General features: G+C 44.0%; 1 protein-coding gene across 2 annotated transcripts in view; it reads right to left on the bottom strand.

The window, feature by feature from the left end:
• The window catches only part of HDGFL3 (HDGF like 3), a 75896-nt gene extending 56282 nt beyond the window's left edge, over positions 1-19614 (bottom strand). The window contains exon 1 of one of the 2 annotated variants that reach the window (XM_046009495.1): positions 19095-19614. In XM_046009495.1, coding sequence (XP_045865451.1) covers positions 19095-19178 — 84 coding nt within the window. In that variant the 5' untranslated portion in view covers positions 19179-19614. The remainder of the gene's footprint in view (positions 1-19094) is intronic. The other variant, XM_046009496.1, reaches the window with a different exon arrangement.
• Positions 19615-20073: the final 459 nt, after the last annotated feature.

The following is a 20073-nucleotide window of genomic DNA, read 5'->3' as shown; positions in this document are numbered from 1 at the left end:
ATTCTCTCTCCCTCTACCCCTCTCCCTGCTCACCCCCTCTCTATAATAAATCTTTTTTGAAAAATAAAGTATAGCAGGATGACAAATAAGTAAAAATAAAAAGCTTTGGCACGTATCATCAGAGACCAGGTTGAAAAATATCAAAGAAAAAGACTGAATTTAGTCCTTCAACAAATATTTAGTTCTTTGTTGAGCCAGACACTGTTACAGGCATTAAGGATACACCAACAAACAAGGGGCAAAATAAAACAGAAAATAACTATTAAATAAGTAAATTATTTAGTATATAAGAATGTAAATAAAGAGCTATACAAAATCAGAGCCAAGGATGAAGATGGGGTTATATTTTAAACGGATGGCAAAATTTCTCGTTGGTGCCTACGTAGAGACTTAGAAACGGTCTGGGAGGGATGCAGGAAGAGCCCGGGCAAAGTCCCTGAGGCAGTAACACGACTGGCACATTAAGGAGCAGGGAGGAGGCCCTGGGCTGGACTGGAGCAGAGAAGAGAGGAGGCTGCATGTCCACTCCGTTTTAACATGTGGCCGTGCCCACACTGCTGAGAACAGATCTTCAGAGTGCAAGGATGGAAAGGGAGACCAGCTAGAAATTGACTCAAATAATATATTTAAGAGACAATACTGGCTTGGATAAGGATAGTGGCTGTGAAAGTTTTGGATTCTGCACATACCCTGAAGTTGGAATTAAGAGGATTTGCCAGGGCGCCTGGGTGGCGCAGTGGGTTAAGCCTCTGCTTTCGGCTCAGGTCATGATCTCAGGGTCCTGGGATGGAGCCCCGCATCGGGCTCTCTGCTCGGCGGGGAGCCTGCTTCCTCCTCTATCTCTGCCTGCCTCTCTGCCTACTGTGATCTCTCTCTCTGTCAAATAAATAAATAAAATCTTCAAAAAGAAAAAAAAAGAGGATTTGCCAGTACACTAGGTGTGGGAAAAACCTATGATGCCGGGGGGACACCAAGGTGCTTGTTCTGAGCTACTCAGATTCCATTTATAAAGGCACCAGCAACAGGAAACATCACCCAGTAATTTTTAAAATAATTTTTAAAAACTGTGTGGGTCCTTTAGGAAGAAAAACCACAAAACTCTACTGAGATAGAAAAATAAACAGAAACATTCCATGCCTCTGGCAGGCATGTTTCAATACGGAAAAAAGGGTCATTTCTCTTATTAATTTACAATTTAATTTACTTCCAACTAAAATTCCATTGTGATTTCTTTTGAAACTCAAGGTATTGCTAAAGTCAATCTAGAAAAACAAGTAAGTGAAAATGGTTCAGAATAATTATTCTTAATAAAAAGATTAATTATGAGAAACTTGCTCTTCTCTACCTAAAATGAATATCCACAGGGCTTCCTCCCTTCCTTCGGTTCCCTGTTCAAATGCCGTGTTATGAGAGGCTTTCCCCGAACATTCGTACATAAAACACGGCAAGATCCTCTCTTCACTCTGCACCACTGCTAGCACTTCCTGTCCCCTTCAACTCTTTCCTTGCCTTAGAGAAGAATCACGGGACGGCCGGGTCTTTGTCATGTTCTGTGCTGGGCACTCTGCCTGTGTGGGGGACAGTGCCTGCAGCAGAGAAGGTGCTCACTAAACAGTGTTGAATGAGTGGCTGAAGATAAACGCACGGCCACGGACAGAACGCACCGTGCACTGTGGTTCAGAGCACAGGCTCCAGAGCCAGGGATCAGGTTATCACTTACTGTAACTGGGCAATCTTTGGAAAGATACTTAAAATCTCTCTGAACTTCAGGTTGTTCATCTGTAAAGAAGGGGCATCAACATGAATCACCCAGGGTTACACGCTGACAGATGAGTTAATGGCATGTAAGTTCTCGATAATTAGTCCTAAGATTTCTCTTAACTGTTCTTCCTTGCAATAAGCCTGCTTTTAGATCAATTTCTATCCCATATTCTAGTTCCACCCTTTTAAAAACTACCCAAGTCAGTCAGAAACTAATATTGGCTTAGCTTCACCTATGTGTCAGGTACTAAGTTCTCTCACCAGCCTCGTGGGGGAAGGTGACACCAAGTCCACTTCTCTGAAGTGGCTAAGGGAGATTAGGTAATCTGCCCAAGACCACAGTCGGCAAGTGGTAGAGCTTCATCTGAACCTATACTTTTGGCTCCGAAGTAGACACTCTTTCTGCTACCCCACACTTCCTATTTCTTCTTGCATAGGAGCCCCTTAAATATTTGAAACTCACTATCAGCACGTACATCTTTCCTTCTTTGACTGAACATTCAAATCCCTGATTATGTCCTTATATGTCTTTCTCTCTAGGTCCCTCATTGTCAAGAATTCATTCTAATTTGTTGAGGTCTCTTAATCTGTGGCATCTTAAATTACATCTGACCCTTGAACATGGATTTGAACTGCAAGGGCCCCACATTATATACATGATGTGAGGTTTTTCTAATACAGTACTGTAAATGTATTTTCTCTTCTTTATCATTTTCTTAACAATATTTTCTTTCTTTTATTTTATCGTAAGAATAAACATATATATGTGTTAATCAACTGTTTATGTTATTGGTAAGGCTTTTGGTCAACAAGTTTTTGGAAAGTCAAAAGTTACACTTGGGTTTCTGACCATGGGGGTCATTGCCCCTAACTCCCACCCCCTCACTGTTCAAGGGGCAATTGTAATTTTTTTTTTAAGATTTTATTTATTTATTTGACAGAGAGATGATCACAAGTAGGCAGAGAGGCAGGCAGAGAGAGGGAGAAGCAGGCTCCTTGCTGAACAGAAAGCCTAATGCGGGGCTCGATCCCAGGACCCTGGGATCATGATCTGAGCTGAAGGCAGAGGCTTAACTCACTGAGCCACCCAGGCATCCCTGTAATTATTTTTAAACTTATTTTTTAAGATTTTATTTATTTATTTGACAGAGAGGGATCACAAGTAGGCAGAGAGGCAGGCAGAGGGAGAGAGGAGGAAGCAGGCTCCCTGCTGAGCAGAGAGCCCAATGTGAGGCTTGATCCCAGGACCCCGAGATCATGACCTGAGCGGAAGGCAGAGGCTTAAGCTACTGAGCCACCCAGGCGCCCCGTCTGTAATTATTTTTTTTTTAAAGATTTTATTTATTTATTTAACAGACAAAGATCACAAGTAGGCAGAGAGGCAGGCAGAGAGAGAATGGAAGGGAAGCAGGCTCCCTGCTGAGCAGAGAGCCTGATGTGGGCTTGATCCCAAGACCCTGAGATCATGACCTGAGCCGAAGGCAGAGGCTTTAACCCACTGAGCCACCCAGGCGCCCCTGTAATTATTTTTAAAGGGAACAAAATCTTGCAGAACCCCAGCTGTCATAAAATTTTATCATAATGTTCTAAAACATGCTCAAATATAACAATATATTATAATCATATACTATAAAACCAAGGTTAATCTATATATTAAGTAGAAATGAAGTAACATCAATAAAATCTAAATTAATGGTATTAATTTAATATCTTATTATTTTACTGAAATTATATCCTGTTTACAACGTGAATATGTCTTGGTTCTCTTGCATTTAGCATCCTTACTATGCCGTGGGCCGTGTGATGAATCAGATTTCACACCACTTTCCGCTATCTGAACGACCAGCAGGCCTGCATTTGCATGGCCATCTAGACATCGTTAGTGAGCAGCAAAATGTGGGGGATGAGGGAAAAAGAGCACCTAGGATAATCTGAGGTCTCTGTCTTTTGGGGTGACTGTCTGAATTGTAATCTCTCATGGAAACAGAAATATTTAGCTGGGGAGGGGCAGCTAGATTCGTTGACAATGAGTTTGTGGCACCCGAGAGACGGCTAGATGGAGCCGCTGAGATGGTAAACGGATGTATGGGTCTGAAGCCCACAACAGCTGATTCTGGGCTGAAACGGGGTTTAGAAGATATTAAATGGTGGCTTGAAGACAAAGAAGATCCTGCAAAGGCACAGTCAGAGAAGTGGAAGAACCTTTCGAGAAAAGAAATACAGGAAGGAAGCCAAGAGAAAAGAATGTTTTTAAAGGCGGTATTAAATTCCACAGAGGCAAAAAAGGAGGACTGAAATGTGTCCTTTGGACTGGGAGATCACGGTGACCTTTGGGAAAGCAGCAGGAAGACGGGAAGGTCAGTTATTTAAGAAGCCTGGCGACCAAGGAAAACAGAGGGAGCAGTGCCTAGAATACGGGAGAGAGGATTATTTCTGGCCAGGAGAGAAAGAGTGAGTGGAGAGGAGAAGGCTGCTGAAGTCCCTTCTGTACTCCCAGGACCTGTTAGAGCACCTGGGACATAGCAAACATTCCAAAAATACTTATTGAATGTTGCAGGCAAGGAGGAAACGGGTGGAATCAAGAAAGAGGAGGGTTTTAGTAAGGAGCACAGGGAACAGGTGAACTGGAGGGAAACAAATATTTTTTAATCATGTTAAACTCCAGGCTGTTTATGTTCAAAATCCTTGAAACAATCTGGAAAACAAGTCCTTCCTGTTTCCATTTTATAGAAGAGTCCACTGAGGCCAAGAGATTAGGTCATCTACCCAAGGTCATTCGTCTGCTGAGGGACAGAGGCACCATGGAGACGTGACTTAAGTCCTCTGCCCACTAAGCTCTTACTCTTCCATTTCACCTTGGAAATGAACAAACGGAACACGAAGGTAAGATGATGTGCCAAAAACGAGGGGGAGACAGCTGAGCTGGAGAACAGTAAAGGGATGCTGGAACGCCCAAGAAGGATGGACAGGGGCACTGAGGACCTAGAAGAAAGCCATCTGCGGCAGGGCCGGGCTGCACACTTGGTGATGACGGCCTGCCGGCTGCAGGAGGCACCCGCTGGAGTGGACAGGGCAGACTGTAAGGATGACCCAGGAAGGGGTTTCTAGGATGAATGTCTCAAAAGTAGAAAAGGAGACTAGGGTGGGAGAGTCCAAGTGATCTTGGAGATGAAATCTGGGTAAGGAGAAGCAGTGGACGCAGCTAGAGGACAGGGAGCGGTCGTGGGCTCACTCCGAGTGCACAGTAACACCGAGGGAGGAACAAGCGCACTGGGGCAAAGAAGGTGTCCCCCGTCATTGTCCTCTCGTGTCACTCCAGCAAGCGGCTCCAACTGCCCGCTCCCGCCGAACTGCTCTCTTCTGTAATTCGCTGTCAGCGCAGTATAAAACAAGGGGCACACTTGTTCTGGGTCACCTGATCCCTAGTAGCTAAATAAATCCTCTGCCAGACAAGGAGCTTATTAAAAACAAACAGTGGAACCCATCATATTTCATAACTCCTTCACAGGCTCTGCCTCTCCCCGCCCACCTGGCCTCCCACTGGGTAGGGCCGGCGGACCCCCACAGCAACAGAGGGACTGAGCTGGAGAACGAGCAGAGCTCGGAGTATCTGGCATAGCACAAAGATTAACCTAATAGGATCCTTCCAGCTCCAGGATCCTCCCATTCGGTACAGTGGGGGTGTTTTCTAACAGGCGTGTACTTGCTTTGTGTGAGTGAACCAGCCGGATGTGAGATCCTAAACTGTGTTTACTACACCTTTTCAGAAACGCACCTTTTACAGAAACCGAAAATGCCTTACTACCATCAAGACTAGGTTCTCTCTACTGAGGCTGATCTAATAATAGCAAGTAAGTCTCTTTTTTTTTTTTTTAAGATTTTATTTATTAATTTTGACAGAGAGAGATCACAAGTAGGCAGAGAGGCAGGCAGAGAGAGTGAGAGGGAAGCAGGCTCCCTTCAGTGCAGAGAGCCCGACGTGGGACTCGATCCCAGGACCCTGAGATCATGACCTGAGCCGAAGGCAGCGGCTTAAACCACTGAGCCACCCAGGCGCCCAGTAAGTCTCTTTTTGATTAGACAAGTGATCTAAAAGGAAATACAGAACCACTAGGAACATTAGTCCCATGACTACACCCACTTCAGAAGGTACCACACCATGGCTACCGCACAATCAAATGCTCAGGACTGCTAACTCGTTTCAAAACTGCTGTCGTCGGGCACTTGGGTGGCTCAGTGAAGTGTCTGCCTTCAGCTCTGGTCTTGATCCCAGGGTCCTGGAACTGAGCTCCCAGCTCAGCAGGGGATCTCCTTGTCTCTCTCCCTGTGCCCCTCCCCCTGGCTCATACTCTCACTCTCTGAAATGAATAAATAAAATCTTAAAAAAACCAACTACTGTCATATACATACACACACACATAAAACTCACATAGATTAATTTCCCTTTGGCCTAACAGACCAGACCAGTGGTTTTCAAACTGTAGGAAGTGAAACTGATTTAGTGGGTTGCAACCTGATTTTATACAAAATAAAAATAAAAAAATATCAGAATGCATCACATATAGTATAATTTGGTGAAAACTTATTACTGGTGTGTGCATGTGTGTGTGCATGAAATTAGCAGTTATTTCTTACTCTGGGCTTTATTCCTTACTATAGTGCAAGAAAAGTCTGAAAGCCACCGGACTAGACTGCATCAGAATCGATCAGCAACAATGACTCATTTTCAAGATCTAAACATTTTCAAAATTATAGACTGAATCCTCACGTAGCAGTTCAGTGAGGGGAAATAAGAACACTTATGTCTTGTTTCAAAGTAGTTGGTCTCATTTCGAAAGTCAAACAGAGGTCTAGAGGGAATTAGTTTTCAATCTAGTCAACATATGTAACTCTAAAAAAAAATTAACCAAGGATCTGTCATACCACTCCCTCTGAATATGCATTTCCTCCAAAGTTAAAGACGCCATTAACACAAAAGTTCTACTTCAGGGACAGAGAAAAAGGAAAAACAGATCTGAAGACATGAGTTTATTTTTTGACATTTCTTCCTACATAAAAATTTTTGAATCTCTGTGACACTCATTTTTATATTGGCAACCACTTCTGAACCGAACAATTCCAGCCTTTCTAACAGCTCTCATCTTATATATATTTTGCAACAGAAACTGAGACGTTAATATTATCAAGGATTTTCCAGTCCCCGTGGAGGCGATTTCATTGTTGCATGACTCCCTCCACTCTGACAGCTAGATAACGGCTACTTCCGGGCAGCCCTATAGACTATGATCTGAGAGAATCCACTCAGAGCTCAAGTGTCTGTGCTCAAGTGGGAAGAGTAGTTTTCTCACAGATTCTTTCTGTGTGCCAACGCAGTCCAGCTTCGGTCTGCCCCCAAAGACTTAAGCTTGAACCTCCAGAAATGGCCCACCACACTCGGGAATCGGAGGGAGGGGTGCCAATGAGAAATGCCCACAATGCTCAAGAGCCTAGAGCCAAGTCAATATTCTAAAGCCACAAGAAAACTACTGAAAGACACCTGCCAACCGCAAGAGCATCCACGGAGACTTTACTAGGTTTCTACCACTGTATGACAAGGAGTTTGGTGCTCTCCTGGTGGGTAACTGTTAAGTACATCTTAACACATGATTCCTAGGGAAAAAGAAGGGAAAGCAAATAGAAATTTAATAAACACAATTTTTTAAATTTAAATTCAAGTTAGTTAACACACAGCGTGACACTGGTTTCAGGAGTAAAATATAGTGATTCATCACTTACATGTAACACGCAAGGCTCATCACAAGTGCCCTCCTTAATGACCATTCCCCCCCCAACACCTCTCCTCCAACAACCGTTAGTTCTCTACAGTGAAGTCTTTTATGGCTTGCCTCCCTCTGTTTTTATCTTATTTTTCTTTCCCTCCCTATGTTCATCTGTTTTGTTTTTTAAATTCCACATGAGTGAAATCATATGGTATATGTCCTTCTCTGACTTATCTCACTTAGCATAACACACCCTAGTTCCATCCACATCATTGCAAATGGCAAGATTTCCTTTTTTAAAAAGATTTGATTTGAGAGAGAGAGAGAGAGAACACAAATAGAGGGAGGGGCAAAGGCAAAGAGAGAAACAGGCTCCCCACTAAGTGTGGAGCCCAACATGGGCTCAATCTTAGGACCCTGAGATCATGACCTGAGCCAAAGTCACTCAACCAAGTGAGCCACCCATGGGCCCCAGGATTTCACTTTTGACGGCTGAGTAATACTCCTCTGTGTGTGTGTGTGTGTGTGTGTGTGTGTGTGTGTGACACCCACATACATAGACCTTTATCCATTCATCAGTTGATGGGCATTTGGGTGCTTTCCATAATCTGTTACTGTTGATGGTGCTGCTATAAACACTAGGGTGCATGTGCCCCTTCAAATCAGCATTTTTAATATCCTTTGGATAACACCTAGTAGTGCAATTGCTGGGTCATAGGGCAGCTCTGGTTTTTAACTTTTTGAGGAACCTCCATGTTGTTTTCCAGAGTGGCTGCACCAGTTTGAGTTCCCACCAACAGTGCAAAAGGGTTCCCGTTTCTCCACATCCTCACAAACATTGGTTGTTTCCAGAGTAAATTTTAGCCATTCTAATAGGTACGAGGTGGTATCTCATTGTGATTTTTTTTTTTAAAGATTTTATTTATTTATTTGACATAGAGAGATCACAAGTAGGCAGAGAGGCAGGCAGAGAGAGAGAGAGAAGCAGGCTCCCTGCCAAGCAGAGAGCCAGATGCAGGACTCGATCCCAGGACCCTGAGATTATGACCTGAGCCGAAGGCAGTGGCTTAACCCACTGAGCCACCCACACGCCCTCTCATTGTGATTTTGATTTGTATTTCCCTGATGAGTGATATTGAGGATTTTTTCATGTGTCTGTTAGCCATTTGTACGTCTTCTTTGGAGAAATGTCTGTTCATGTTTTCCATCCATTTCATAACTGGATTATTTATTTGGGGGGTGTTGATTTTGATGAGTTCTTTATAGATTCTGGATACTATAGATATAGATTCTTGATATTATCTGATGTAATTTGCAAATATCTTCTCCCATTCCGTCAGCTGCCTTTTTGTTTTGTCAGTTCTTTCCTTTGCTGTGCAGAAACTTTTTATCCTGATCAAGTCCCGATAGTTCATTTTTGCTTTTGGTTCCCCTGCCTCCAGAAATGTGTCTAGTAAGAAGTTGCTGTGGCCAAGCTCAAAGACGTTGCTGCCGGTTTCTCCTCTAGGATTTTGATGGTTTCCTATCTTACATTTAGGTCTTTTCATCCATTTTAAATTTATTTCAGTGTTTGGCATGAGAAAGTGGTCCACTTTCATTCTTCTGTCCAGTTTTCCCAACACCATCTGTTGAAGAAACTGTCTTTTTTTCTGGTAGATATTCTTTCCTGCTTTGTTGAAGATTAGTTGACTGCAGAGGTGAAGGTTCATTTCTAGGTTCTCTGTTCTGTTCCATTGATCCATGTGCCTGTTTTTGTGCCAGTACACACGGTCCTGATGACTACAGCTTTGTAATACAGCTTAAAGTCTGGAATTGTGATGCCTCCCACTTTGCTTTTCTTTCTCAACATTACCTTGGCTATTTGGGGTCTTTTCTGGCTCCATACAAGTTTTAGGATTGTTTGTTCTAGTTCTGTGAAAAATGCTGGTGTTATTTTGATCCGGATTGTACTGACTATGTAGATTGCTTTGGGTTGGTAGTACAGACATTTAAACAATATTTTCTTCTAATCCAAGAGCATGGAATGTTTTTCCATTTCTTTGTGTCCTCTTCAATTTCTTTCATTAATGTCCTACAGTTCTCGTTATACAGATCTTCTACCTCTTTGGTTCGGTTTAGTCTTAGGTATCTTATGGTTTTTTGTACAATTGTAAATGGAATGGATTCCTTGATTTCTCCTTCTGCCACTTCATTACGGGTGCAGAGAAATGCAACAAATTTCTGTAGGCTGACTTTATATCCTGAGACTTTGCTAAATTCATGTATCAGCTTTAGCAGTTTTTTGGTGGAGCTTTTGGGGTTTTCTATATAGAGTACCAGAGTATAGAGTGAAAGTTTGACTTCTTCCTTGCTGATTTGGAAGCCTTTTATTTCTTTTTGCTGTTTGCCGAGGCAAGGCCTTCCAGTACTATGTTGAACAACAGTGGTGAGAGTGGACGTTCTTGTCATGTTCTTGACTTTAGGGGGAAAGCTCTCAGTTTTCCCCCACTGAGGATGATATTAGCTGCACGACTGGTATATGGCCTATATGACACTGTGGTATTAATAAACACAAATCTGTGAATTAATGTCTGGTTATAAGTTAGGCAGACTATATACATATATACATATGTACATATACATATATATATATACACACACATATGGTCTCACACACACACACACACACACACACCCATTTTGGTCTATGTTCCTTTTAGCAAACTTATTTCATATATATTTCAACATTTGATTCCAAGGAAAAATGAGAAAGAAAATAAGAATTATCATCCTCCTTATTTTACAGAGAGGCTATAATAAAAAAAGATGTCCAAACCTGACAAGCCAAGACAGTGGTGGAATGAAGTATGTGTACTTTAACTCCTGGTGCCACTGTTTTTTCCAACATCACAGGAAATCTTACTCAGATACCTGGAGGATAGCCCTTCTAAAGGCTTAAAACTCACCAGTTATCAGATTACTTCATTTTTTAAAAAAGATTTTATTTATTTGACAAAGAGAGACATCGAGAGCAGGAACACAAGCAGGGGGAGTGGGAGAGAAAGAAGAAGGCTTCCTGCCAAGCAGGGAGCCCAATGCGGGGCTCAATCTCAGGACCCCGGGATCATGACCTGAGCTAAAGGCAGACACTTAACCACTGAGCCACCCAGGCACCCAGATTACTTCATTCTTTTTACCTCTATGTGGTTTCTCGTGACTATACAGCTATTTCTGACTAACTGCAGCAAATTTCTATTTGGTAAGAAAATAGAATAGAAAAATTCACTTACTAACACAGCCGAGAAGCTATTACATGTATGAATGGCAGTGAAATAACACAGGAAGAGGCTGTTACAGGGATTAAGAATACAGTGGCTAGTAGTAGTTCCTATGATTTAGCCTCTAGGCTCTACTGAACCAGTAACTCTCGTAACTGCTCCACCTGCTATTCAAAGTGTATGTATCCTCTCACACATAAAGGTTTTAGAACCTACACTGCGTCAACACCATGCTATTGACTCGGAATTGATTTTAATGGGTCTCTGCTTTCTCTGTATGCATAACTAATATCTTACTTGGTTTTTACTGCCTTGTGTCAAAGGGCTTGCAAAGAGATACAGACTAGAGAAAAATAATATAATAAAAAATAGTCATAATATAATAATGTCACAATAAATGTTCTCGGACATGAGAGTGCTGGCCTCCCGCTGCTTCTCAGTACTACGTATACGCATACATGGTCTTCTTACACACCACCAAATGCTTCTTCAGTCCCTTTACCTACTCTTGTTGTCACATTTCTTATGTTCCTGTGACGTTCTTAACGATCTGGGGATTAACACACTTACTTTGTACATAACCTTAGGTGAATTTCTTAAGTCTTGGTTTTCTTACATCTTGCAGTAGCTTTATCAGATATTTGTCCTCACTTGTAATCAAGACATGTATGATACATGAGTTGATGTCACATTTGATTGAGATATATATATATATACACACACACACTCTGCCTAACATGTAAACAAATAAATTAATTCAATTAAATATTTGTATTTATCAAACTGACAAATATTTTTAAAAATCTGAGTCCTCTACTTGTAATGAATATGTACGGAAACAGGTATTCTCTTATTCTGCTACTGGTTAAGACAGTCAAAACTTCTCTGGAGGACAATGTGACAACGTAAATCCAAAGTTTTAAACCATGCACATGCCACTTGATTGAGAAATTCCCAGAGACTTGTCCTGAGGAAGTTAACTAATGATTTTGCTTAATGCATGTTTCTCTGAGTCTTATTTTATAGTATAAAGCTGGAAATTGGGGGGCCTGGGTGGCTCAGTGGGTTAAGCCTCTGCCTTTGGCTCAGGTCATGATCCCAGGATCCTGGGATCGAGCCCCGCATCGGGCTCTCTGCTCAGCAGGGAGCCTGCTTCCCCCTCTTTCTCTGCCTGCTGCTCTGCCTACTTGTGATCTCTCTCTCTCTCTGTCAAATAAATAAATAAAATCTTGAAAAAAAAAAAAAAGCTGGAAATAACCTAGATGTCCCTATAAAGGAACTGGTTATAATTTATAACAAATAGGTCTATACCATAAATTACCAGACAGCTATTACAAATAATGCTATAGGAATATATTCATTGCCATTGAAAGTTCCCTAAGATATAGTGTTTAATGGAGATAAAAGGCTACAAAACTGTATGTAACTACACAAATTATGTACTTATACATGTAGGTTCATATTCATGATGCTTATGGCAAGGCAGAGGGATAGTAATCTTTCAACAATGAATATTATTACTTAAGTAATAAAAACTTTTTACACAGATGAGATACTTATAAAAGTCAATCCATTCTCTCTTTTAAATAGCTGAAGACAGTTTAAAACAGTTTACAATATGAGCAGGGGTTCCTGGCTGACTCAGGGGAGAAAGTGACTCTTGATCTTGGGGTCGTGAGTTCGAGCCACCTGTGGGGTGTAGAGATTACTTAAAAAATGTTTTTGTCTTTTTAGGAGAGCAAGCAAAAGCAAGCGAGCCAGAGTGTTGGGGGGAGAGGGACCGAAGGAGAGGGAGAGAGTCTTAAGTAGCTCCATGCCCAGCAAACAGCCCCATGCAGGGTCTAATCTCATGACCCTGAAATCGTGACCTGAGCAGAAATCAAGAGTCAGATGCCTAACTAACTGAGCTATCCAGGTGTCCCCAAAATAAAATCTCTAAAAAAAAGTTTATCGTATGAGCAGATTGTTTTAGATGCAAGGAACACTACTGACCTTTAAGGATCCTCTATAGTCAGTACACTGTGGTGAAAGACATTTTTTTAAATTTCTACTTTGTTACAGACTGACATTTTTATAAAATACATGAAAGATGAAATAGTAGAAAAATAAAATTAAAGTCACAGAAAACATAAACTTCATTTAAAAAATTAGATGCATAAACATGAAGTTACTCTACCAGATTGCTTAAAAAAATTTTTCTAAATTCTTACTTTCCATTTCTGCACCTCTCTGGTCCTTGACAGGTGAACGGTCCACAGACCATGCTCCCAGTAAGCAAGGTTCTAAGTGATTAAGAAGCCTTTTGGCAATGGACTAATCACGGCTTGAAGTAGACTGGATTCTGCTTGAACATCTGGACAATCTTCTGCAACAGAGGGTAACTTTCTCCAATAAACAGGAGCATTTGGGCTCTTCCCCTATTGGGGTTACCATATTTACTAGCCTACGATGCTTTTCTTATGCTAATACATATTTTCGATACAGTCATATAATTTTAAAAACTATCAGTCATTTTCCAAAAGAATGAAACACAATCTCATATAGGAGAAACCTGGCTTCACAGAATTAACATTTTCCAAATCCCGGGGAAACAGCAGTCATTAGGACACAGCAGAGGGGATGTGCCAGAAATACAGATTCAGCTGGTTGAAATGGGAGCAAATGTACATATTGATACTGAGGGTTTAAGTTGCCTATCCCCAGATTTAAGCAGAAGAAAATGAGACAACGAGCCAGTCCCTCAGCAACATGAATATGGTCCCCAGGGAAAGGCTGAACGAATCCCTGCCACTCTACCTGAGGATGAACCAATGATGGGCTACTCTGGACTCATGCCAAAGAAACGGGAATATAAACATCTTACTTCATGTTGAGATTAAGTCCCAAGTCATTCCCTGAAATTATGTAGCTTGGTCTCCAGAAATAAAGGTTCAGAGTTTAGTAACAGCAAAGAAACTGAAAGTACTATGGATCTGAACTAAGGACTCTCAATCAGTGTTTAGGTATGGAGAGGAGCCTGAATGGCTCAGTTGTTAAGCATCTGCCTTTGGCTTATGTCATGATCCTAACATCCTGGAATCAAGCCCTGCGTCAGGCTCCCTGCTTAGCGGGAAGCCTGCTTCTCCCTCTTCACTCCCCCTGCTTGTGTTCCCTCTCCCTCTCTGTCAAATGAATAAACTCTTAAAAAAAAAAAAAAGTATAGAAACTTTAATTATGTAATTATAATATTTTTAAATTGTTGAAAATTTAATCTGTTGGTAGAAAAATGAAAAACTATACTTAGCACAGTGCCTTACACACAGTAGGTGCTCAGTAAAAGCTTAGCTAAGAGTTTAGCTCTTCAAGCTGTCCTAGAATGGCGATCAAGTGCTTTTTTTTTTTTTTTTTTAAAGATTTTATTCATTTATTTGAGAGATTGTGACAGCAGGAGCACTGGAAAAGGGCAGAGGGAGAGGGAGAAGGCGGCTCCCCACCAAGCAGGGAGCCCGATAGGGGGCTCAATCCCAGGACCCTGGGATCGTGACCTGAGTTGAAGGCAAACCCCCAACTGACTGAGACACCCAGGCGCCCCTAAATGTTTTATCTAGCTCTTGACTTCTTATAGGTAAGAAGTCGAGAGCTAGATTAAAAATACAAGCAATGATTTAGCACGAAAGGATTAGAAAAACTAATATAGTTAAACCAAAGACAGGCAGAAACCAGAACTAAAAAGAAATGTAAACAGAAAGCTGTAAAGTAGTAAATAAAGTTTCTCAGACAGTCAAAAGGGAACAGGAAGATGCAAATTGGTAGCACTGAAGCCTTAAAGAAAAAATAAAATTCTCACTGAAAACTAAGAATGGTTAAATTCAATCCACGAAATCAAAGTGTTAGATTCTTTTCTCTCACTTCATACAAAGTATGAAACGGAGGTAAAACTTACACAAAGGATAGTGTGCAAATCTGAAATGCGCAGTCTGATAAGGTTTAGTGTGTCTACAGCCAGATCACGGTAACGAACATTTTCAGAGCTTCCTCCCGGTCTGTAACATCCCCTCCACCCACCACGAACTGATCCCCACTTTTGCCTGTTTTCGATGGTCATGTTATCACACAAAATCTATTCGTGTTGGCTTTTTTTCACTCAAACGCAAATTCTGAAATACAGCCTTATGTTTGTGGGCCTCCATAGCCTGTTCCTTTTTACTGCTGAGCAGTATGCCACCGCATGAATGCGTTGCGGTTTGGTTTAGCCATTCTCCTGCTGATGGGACATCTGGGTTGTTTTCAATCTTCTGCTATGATGAATAAAGCTGTCATGGGTGAGCCTTGTCCTACAAGGCTTTTGGTGGCCATAAACACTCACTTCTCTTGGGTATATGCCTAGAACAGACCGCTCAATTACAAGATAGGTGTGTGTTTAACTATGGTAGATTGGGCCCGTTTTCCCAAGTGATTGTATCAATTTACTCTTCTATTAGCAATGCTGGAGAGATCTCATATAAGGTTTTTAAATTTAAAAAGAGCTCTTGGTTGAAATACAAGAGTTTGGAGGACTTTTTTGTTTTGCTTTGCTTTTTCACTTCCGTCTTTCAGAGCGGGGTAATACACAGAGAGTGCTCACACCTCAGAGGACATACAAGATAATTTGGGGGAAGAGTGTGAGAAGAAAATTGTACAATTTCTATTTTAGTTTCTTATTCTTTTACCTACAAAGTAAATTTTATAGATATTTAACATATAAATGGACACCGGTGTCCTTATTCAGATGGTTGTATTATTCACTTTGGGCACACCGTGATTTACTGCCATTTGGGAGTGCCTGGTTGAGCAGAATTACGGAATAGTCACTTCTAAGTGAGCTCTTGCCAAATGAACAAGTGGCTAAAAGGAGTCCTGCAAAGATAATACCAATAATGTAAGCACAAGCAAACAAGGAAATGGCCCAGCTGACAGTTCTATTACAGAAAATCTCTTTAGAAAAACTGTGACTATCTAGTCAGATCTCACAAGAAACAGGCAAAAAATATTCCAAAAGTTACTTTTAAAAATACAGACTTAATCCATTACTGTCAATATTTTGCTAATAAGAATTTTAAAACATAAATTACATCATCTGTCATCCGCTTTCTTTTGTATTTATTTTACAATGTAGGTAGCAATAGTGCATTTTACATGGAGATATAATTTAAAGTTACATATATTAGGGATTTTTACCAATAGAGCACATGATCAATAGGGTTCAGAGACTCTTATTTTAGCATAAGTATTTTTAATATGAAGCTAGTTAATCCTTAGGTACAAATAAAACTTGTATTTTTAAGTCATATGCAATATAAAATATATTCCATTAGAAACAGCTAGTTGGCTACTGAATGCTAATATAATGCATCTAAACAGGGAAGCGGACAGGAATTAACTGGGAAGAGCCACGATGGAACTTTCACGGGTACTGATACTACCGTGTATCTTACAAGGGGTTTGGATTATACCAGGGTATACATTAATCAAACTCATTGAATGATACATTTAAGTGTGTTTCAGTTTATATAAATTTTACCTCAAAAGGCAAAAAAAAAAAAAAAAAAAGAAGAAGAAAGAAAGAAAAGAAAAAGGATCTATAAAAAATATTGACCTCTAGTTAATGATAATGCATGCTGAAGTGTCTAGGAGTAAATTATACTGATGCCTGCAACTTCCCTTAAAATGCATTAAAATAAGATGGACTGCTGTACGGATAGAGGGATGGATCATGAATCACAAGATAAAGCAAGTGCAGTAAACGTTAATTGTAGAATTTAAGTGGTGGATATAAAGGTGTTCACTGGACAATAGTTTTAACTTTTCTAAACACTTGAAATGATTCATGACAAAAGGTTGGGAAAAATAACCTATTGACTCAAAAGTTGAAAATTAAAAACAGTGTAGTGATACAACGGGAAAGTCAGAAATCCAAAAAGGAAAAAAGGTAGGAACACCCAAACACTGCTGCTTGGTACTTTTACACACACTGAATCTGTGCGGTGAGAATTCTACCTATTTCACAGGCTAGTAAATTAAAACTTAGAAAGATTACAGAATATGCCTAAGATCACAGAGTATGACGGGTGGCCAAAAGAGGAATCCAACCTGACCAAATTTGCTAGAGTGAATCCTCTCAGCCCACATTCCTCACAAGGGGCTGCCCAGGACCCAATAGCTTCCCTACGGTGGGGCTGCTTCTCCATTCAAGCATGGACCTTCTTTGATTAGAATAGTCCTCCCAAAATCTGTCTCCCCGTTTTTCCTCCTAGGTCTCTCTGATCCCTCGGGGCCATACAGAATCTAATTCCCACAAGACCGCCTTCATATCGAGTGACAGTATTTGAAATATGAAGAAGTAGGATTTTTTTTTTCCGGTTAGCATTTTGTAACATTACCTACAGACATCATCTACAGTGAGATGTAAAATGGGGATAATGCCTTAGCGCCCTGGAGTGGAAGTAACATGAGAACATCGATGGAGCGTACAACCTGGGAACTACCAGAGTAGGGACTCACATCTTTTTCTAACCCTTACCTTTCCTTGGAAATTATAACATGCCACTCACTATAAAATACCATTTTATAAAAAAGAAAACCCATGTCCTTTCTTTGAGGAGTTTGTGTTAAATGGGGGAGACACAGATTTTTCCTTCTTGTACTTATTTTATCTAACAACCTGATTGTTTCCTCATTTTATTTTCCATTTTGCCTTGGTTTGGAATTACAACTTCTAGGAATTCCGTGTGCAATTAGATACAGAACCAGGACTACTTCTACTGCACTTTTTTTGTTTCAAGATTACTACCAACCTAAGTAAGCAACTTGTTAATGAAATTTTAAGTTTTGGTTTGTTTGGTTTGGGGTTTTTTTTGTTTTTGACTCTCCAAAGTTATTATCACAGCCTAATGGAACCTGAACTTTGAAAGCCGAGGTGGTTAGTATTAGAAGGAATCCTAGAGATGATAATTTTATAGTTTCAGAAATGGATGTTCACACAGCCGAAATGATTAGTCCATAACAGAGCCCAAACCCAATACCAGGCCCCCCAATTCCCAGGCCAACTGTTTTTTGTGGGGGTTGTGGGTTTTTCCCCCCCTATTTTACAATCGCGGAACTAAACACACACACACAAAAAAAGTGATTATGTCCACCCATTACTTCAACTTCACTAATTTCAGCCTGGCCACCCGTGATGTCACTTCCTTTTGTGAATGGGTGTTTTTCCCCCCCTCCTCGGTCTAGCTACCTTCACTTGACTGTAATACAACATTTTAGAGCTCACACTCTTATTTATGCCAATATTTCCCACGTCTATTCTGTTCCCCAAGGATACCAACAGAGCCTCCAAGATGCCCTGACCCTCCTTTTCACGGTTATTTCTCCTTTCGAACAACTAACTGCCAACTAGGATAAAAATCAAAAGTAAACGGGGTTTATTTTTAAGACACAAAGCACACACGGCCGTGTTGATCTCCTCCTCGCCCAAAGAGCCCGATTAAAAAAAAAAAAAATTAAGGCTGTGTATTACACGCAGATGCTTTCGAGAGAAAGAGCCAGCCACGACCTGGAAGAGAGAGCTATTGTGGGCTGTCGCGGGAGGCCAAGGCGAAGGTCTGGGATCCGACCTAAAACAAACATGGAGGTGAAAAGGCACCGGGAGCTCCGCGGACCCACCAGCGGGTGCCGGGCGGCGAGCTCCCGGCCACTCCGGGTGGGTCTGCGGAGCGACGGGCGGCGGGCAGGCGCGGACGCCAGGACAATGATGCGGCCGGCGGGGCTCAGGGGAAACTCAACAAGTCTGGAAGGCGAAGGAGGCGCCGTGGGATGGATGAACGGCTGCCAAGAGGCTCCCGCTGGCCTCTGGATGACCACTGGCCCTTTCCAGGATTCGCCGCCGCGGCCCCCGCCGGCCCGCCGCCAGCCATTTGCATCACGCTCCCCTACGTGCCCCGACGTTCGCCCGGGACCCGGCGGCCCACCCGCGACCCTGCCCGCAGCCCTGCCTCCCGCCCGGGCCCGCCGCCCCCGCGCCGCGGCTGCCCGGCTTCTCCGCGGCGGGCCTGCCGGGGCCGGAGCCGCCTTCCAGGGGCGGAAGGATGGCCGCCCTCGCGGCGAGCGGGCGCGGCCCGGAACCCTCGCCTCCGGCCCGGGCACGGCCTCCGTGCGCAGCGCCGCCCGCGCCTCCAGCCCCGGCCGCGGCCGGCTCGGGGACGCCCGGGCTCCGGGCCGAGGCGGATGGAGGAAGGGGGCGGGCGCGCCATCATGAAGGGGAAAATGGTGGGCGGGCGGGCCCGCCCGCGGCCGCCGTACTCACCCGGGCCGGCCAGTGCGGGTAGCCCTTCATCTTGGCGAAGACCAGGTCGCCCGCCTTGTACTCGCGGGGCCGCGGACGCGCCATCCCGGCCGCTTCCTCCCCCGGTCGTCCTTGGTCGCCGCGAAGATGCCGGGAGGCCGCCCCCCCGTGGGCCGACGGACTGCGCCGCGCTCCCCGCGGGCCTCGAGCGGGCGGGCGAGCGGCCGCTCCGACGAGGGGAAGCGGCGAGGCGGCGGCTGAGGCGCGGGGTGGGCGGGGGGCGCAGCAGGCCCGGCAAATCACGGCCCGGCAGCGGGGGAGGGGAGCCCCCGGCCGCTCGGCTCTCGCCCGCGCCGAGGTCCCCGCCGCCGCCGCGCGCTGCTCACAGGCGCCGCGTCGCCTGCCTCATGCCGCCGCCGCTGCCGCTGCCGCCGGCCTCCCTCCCGGGCTCCCGGGCGCGGCGCGAGCGCCGGGCCTCGCGCCTCCTCCGAATTCCTCCTCGGGCAGCGACCGCAAACACGATCTTATTATTGTTCTCGCGCGCGCTCAGCATCCCCCCCGCCCCGCTTCCCGCTCCCCTCCCCTCCCGCGCCGGCCGGTTAATTCCTAGGTACACGGCCGGCTTTCGCCCAGAAACCGAGCGCGCCAGCCCGGCTGCTCGGCGGGCGGGCGGGCGGGCGGTGGGCGCGTCCTCCCCCAGCACCGAAGCCCGCGCGGGGCGGGCGGGAGCGCCTACTCCGGGGGACGCCCGCCGCCCGCTCTCTTTTGTTCTGGGCCCGGAGCTGCCTGCCGCAGCCCAGCCAATCACCACCTGGCCGCCCCCCTCCCCGCCGGCCCGCGCGGCTCTCGGGGGGCGCTCCCCCACCTCCTCGCGCCCCCCAGTCCCACGCCCGGCCCCCGCCTGGCCGCCCCCCGCGGGCCACTGCTGCGAGTGCTCTCCGGTGAGTGGGGCACAAAGGCGCTGCAGGCCTGGGGGACCCGCTGCCCAGCGCATCAGGCT

The sequence above is a fragment of the Meles meles genome, chromosome 6 (assembly GCF_922984935.1).
Source record: "Meles meles chromosome 6, mMelMel3.1 paternal haplotype, whole genome shotgun sequence".
NCBI classification, from domain to species: Eukaryota; Metazoa; Chordata; class Mammalia; order Carnivora; family Mustelidae; genus Meles; species Meles meles.
Note: the sequence above shows the minus strand (reverse complement) of the source record. Positions and strands in the feature narration are given on the sequence as shown.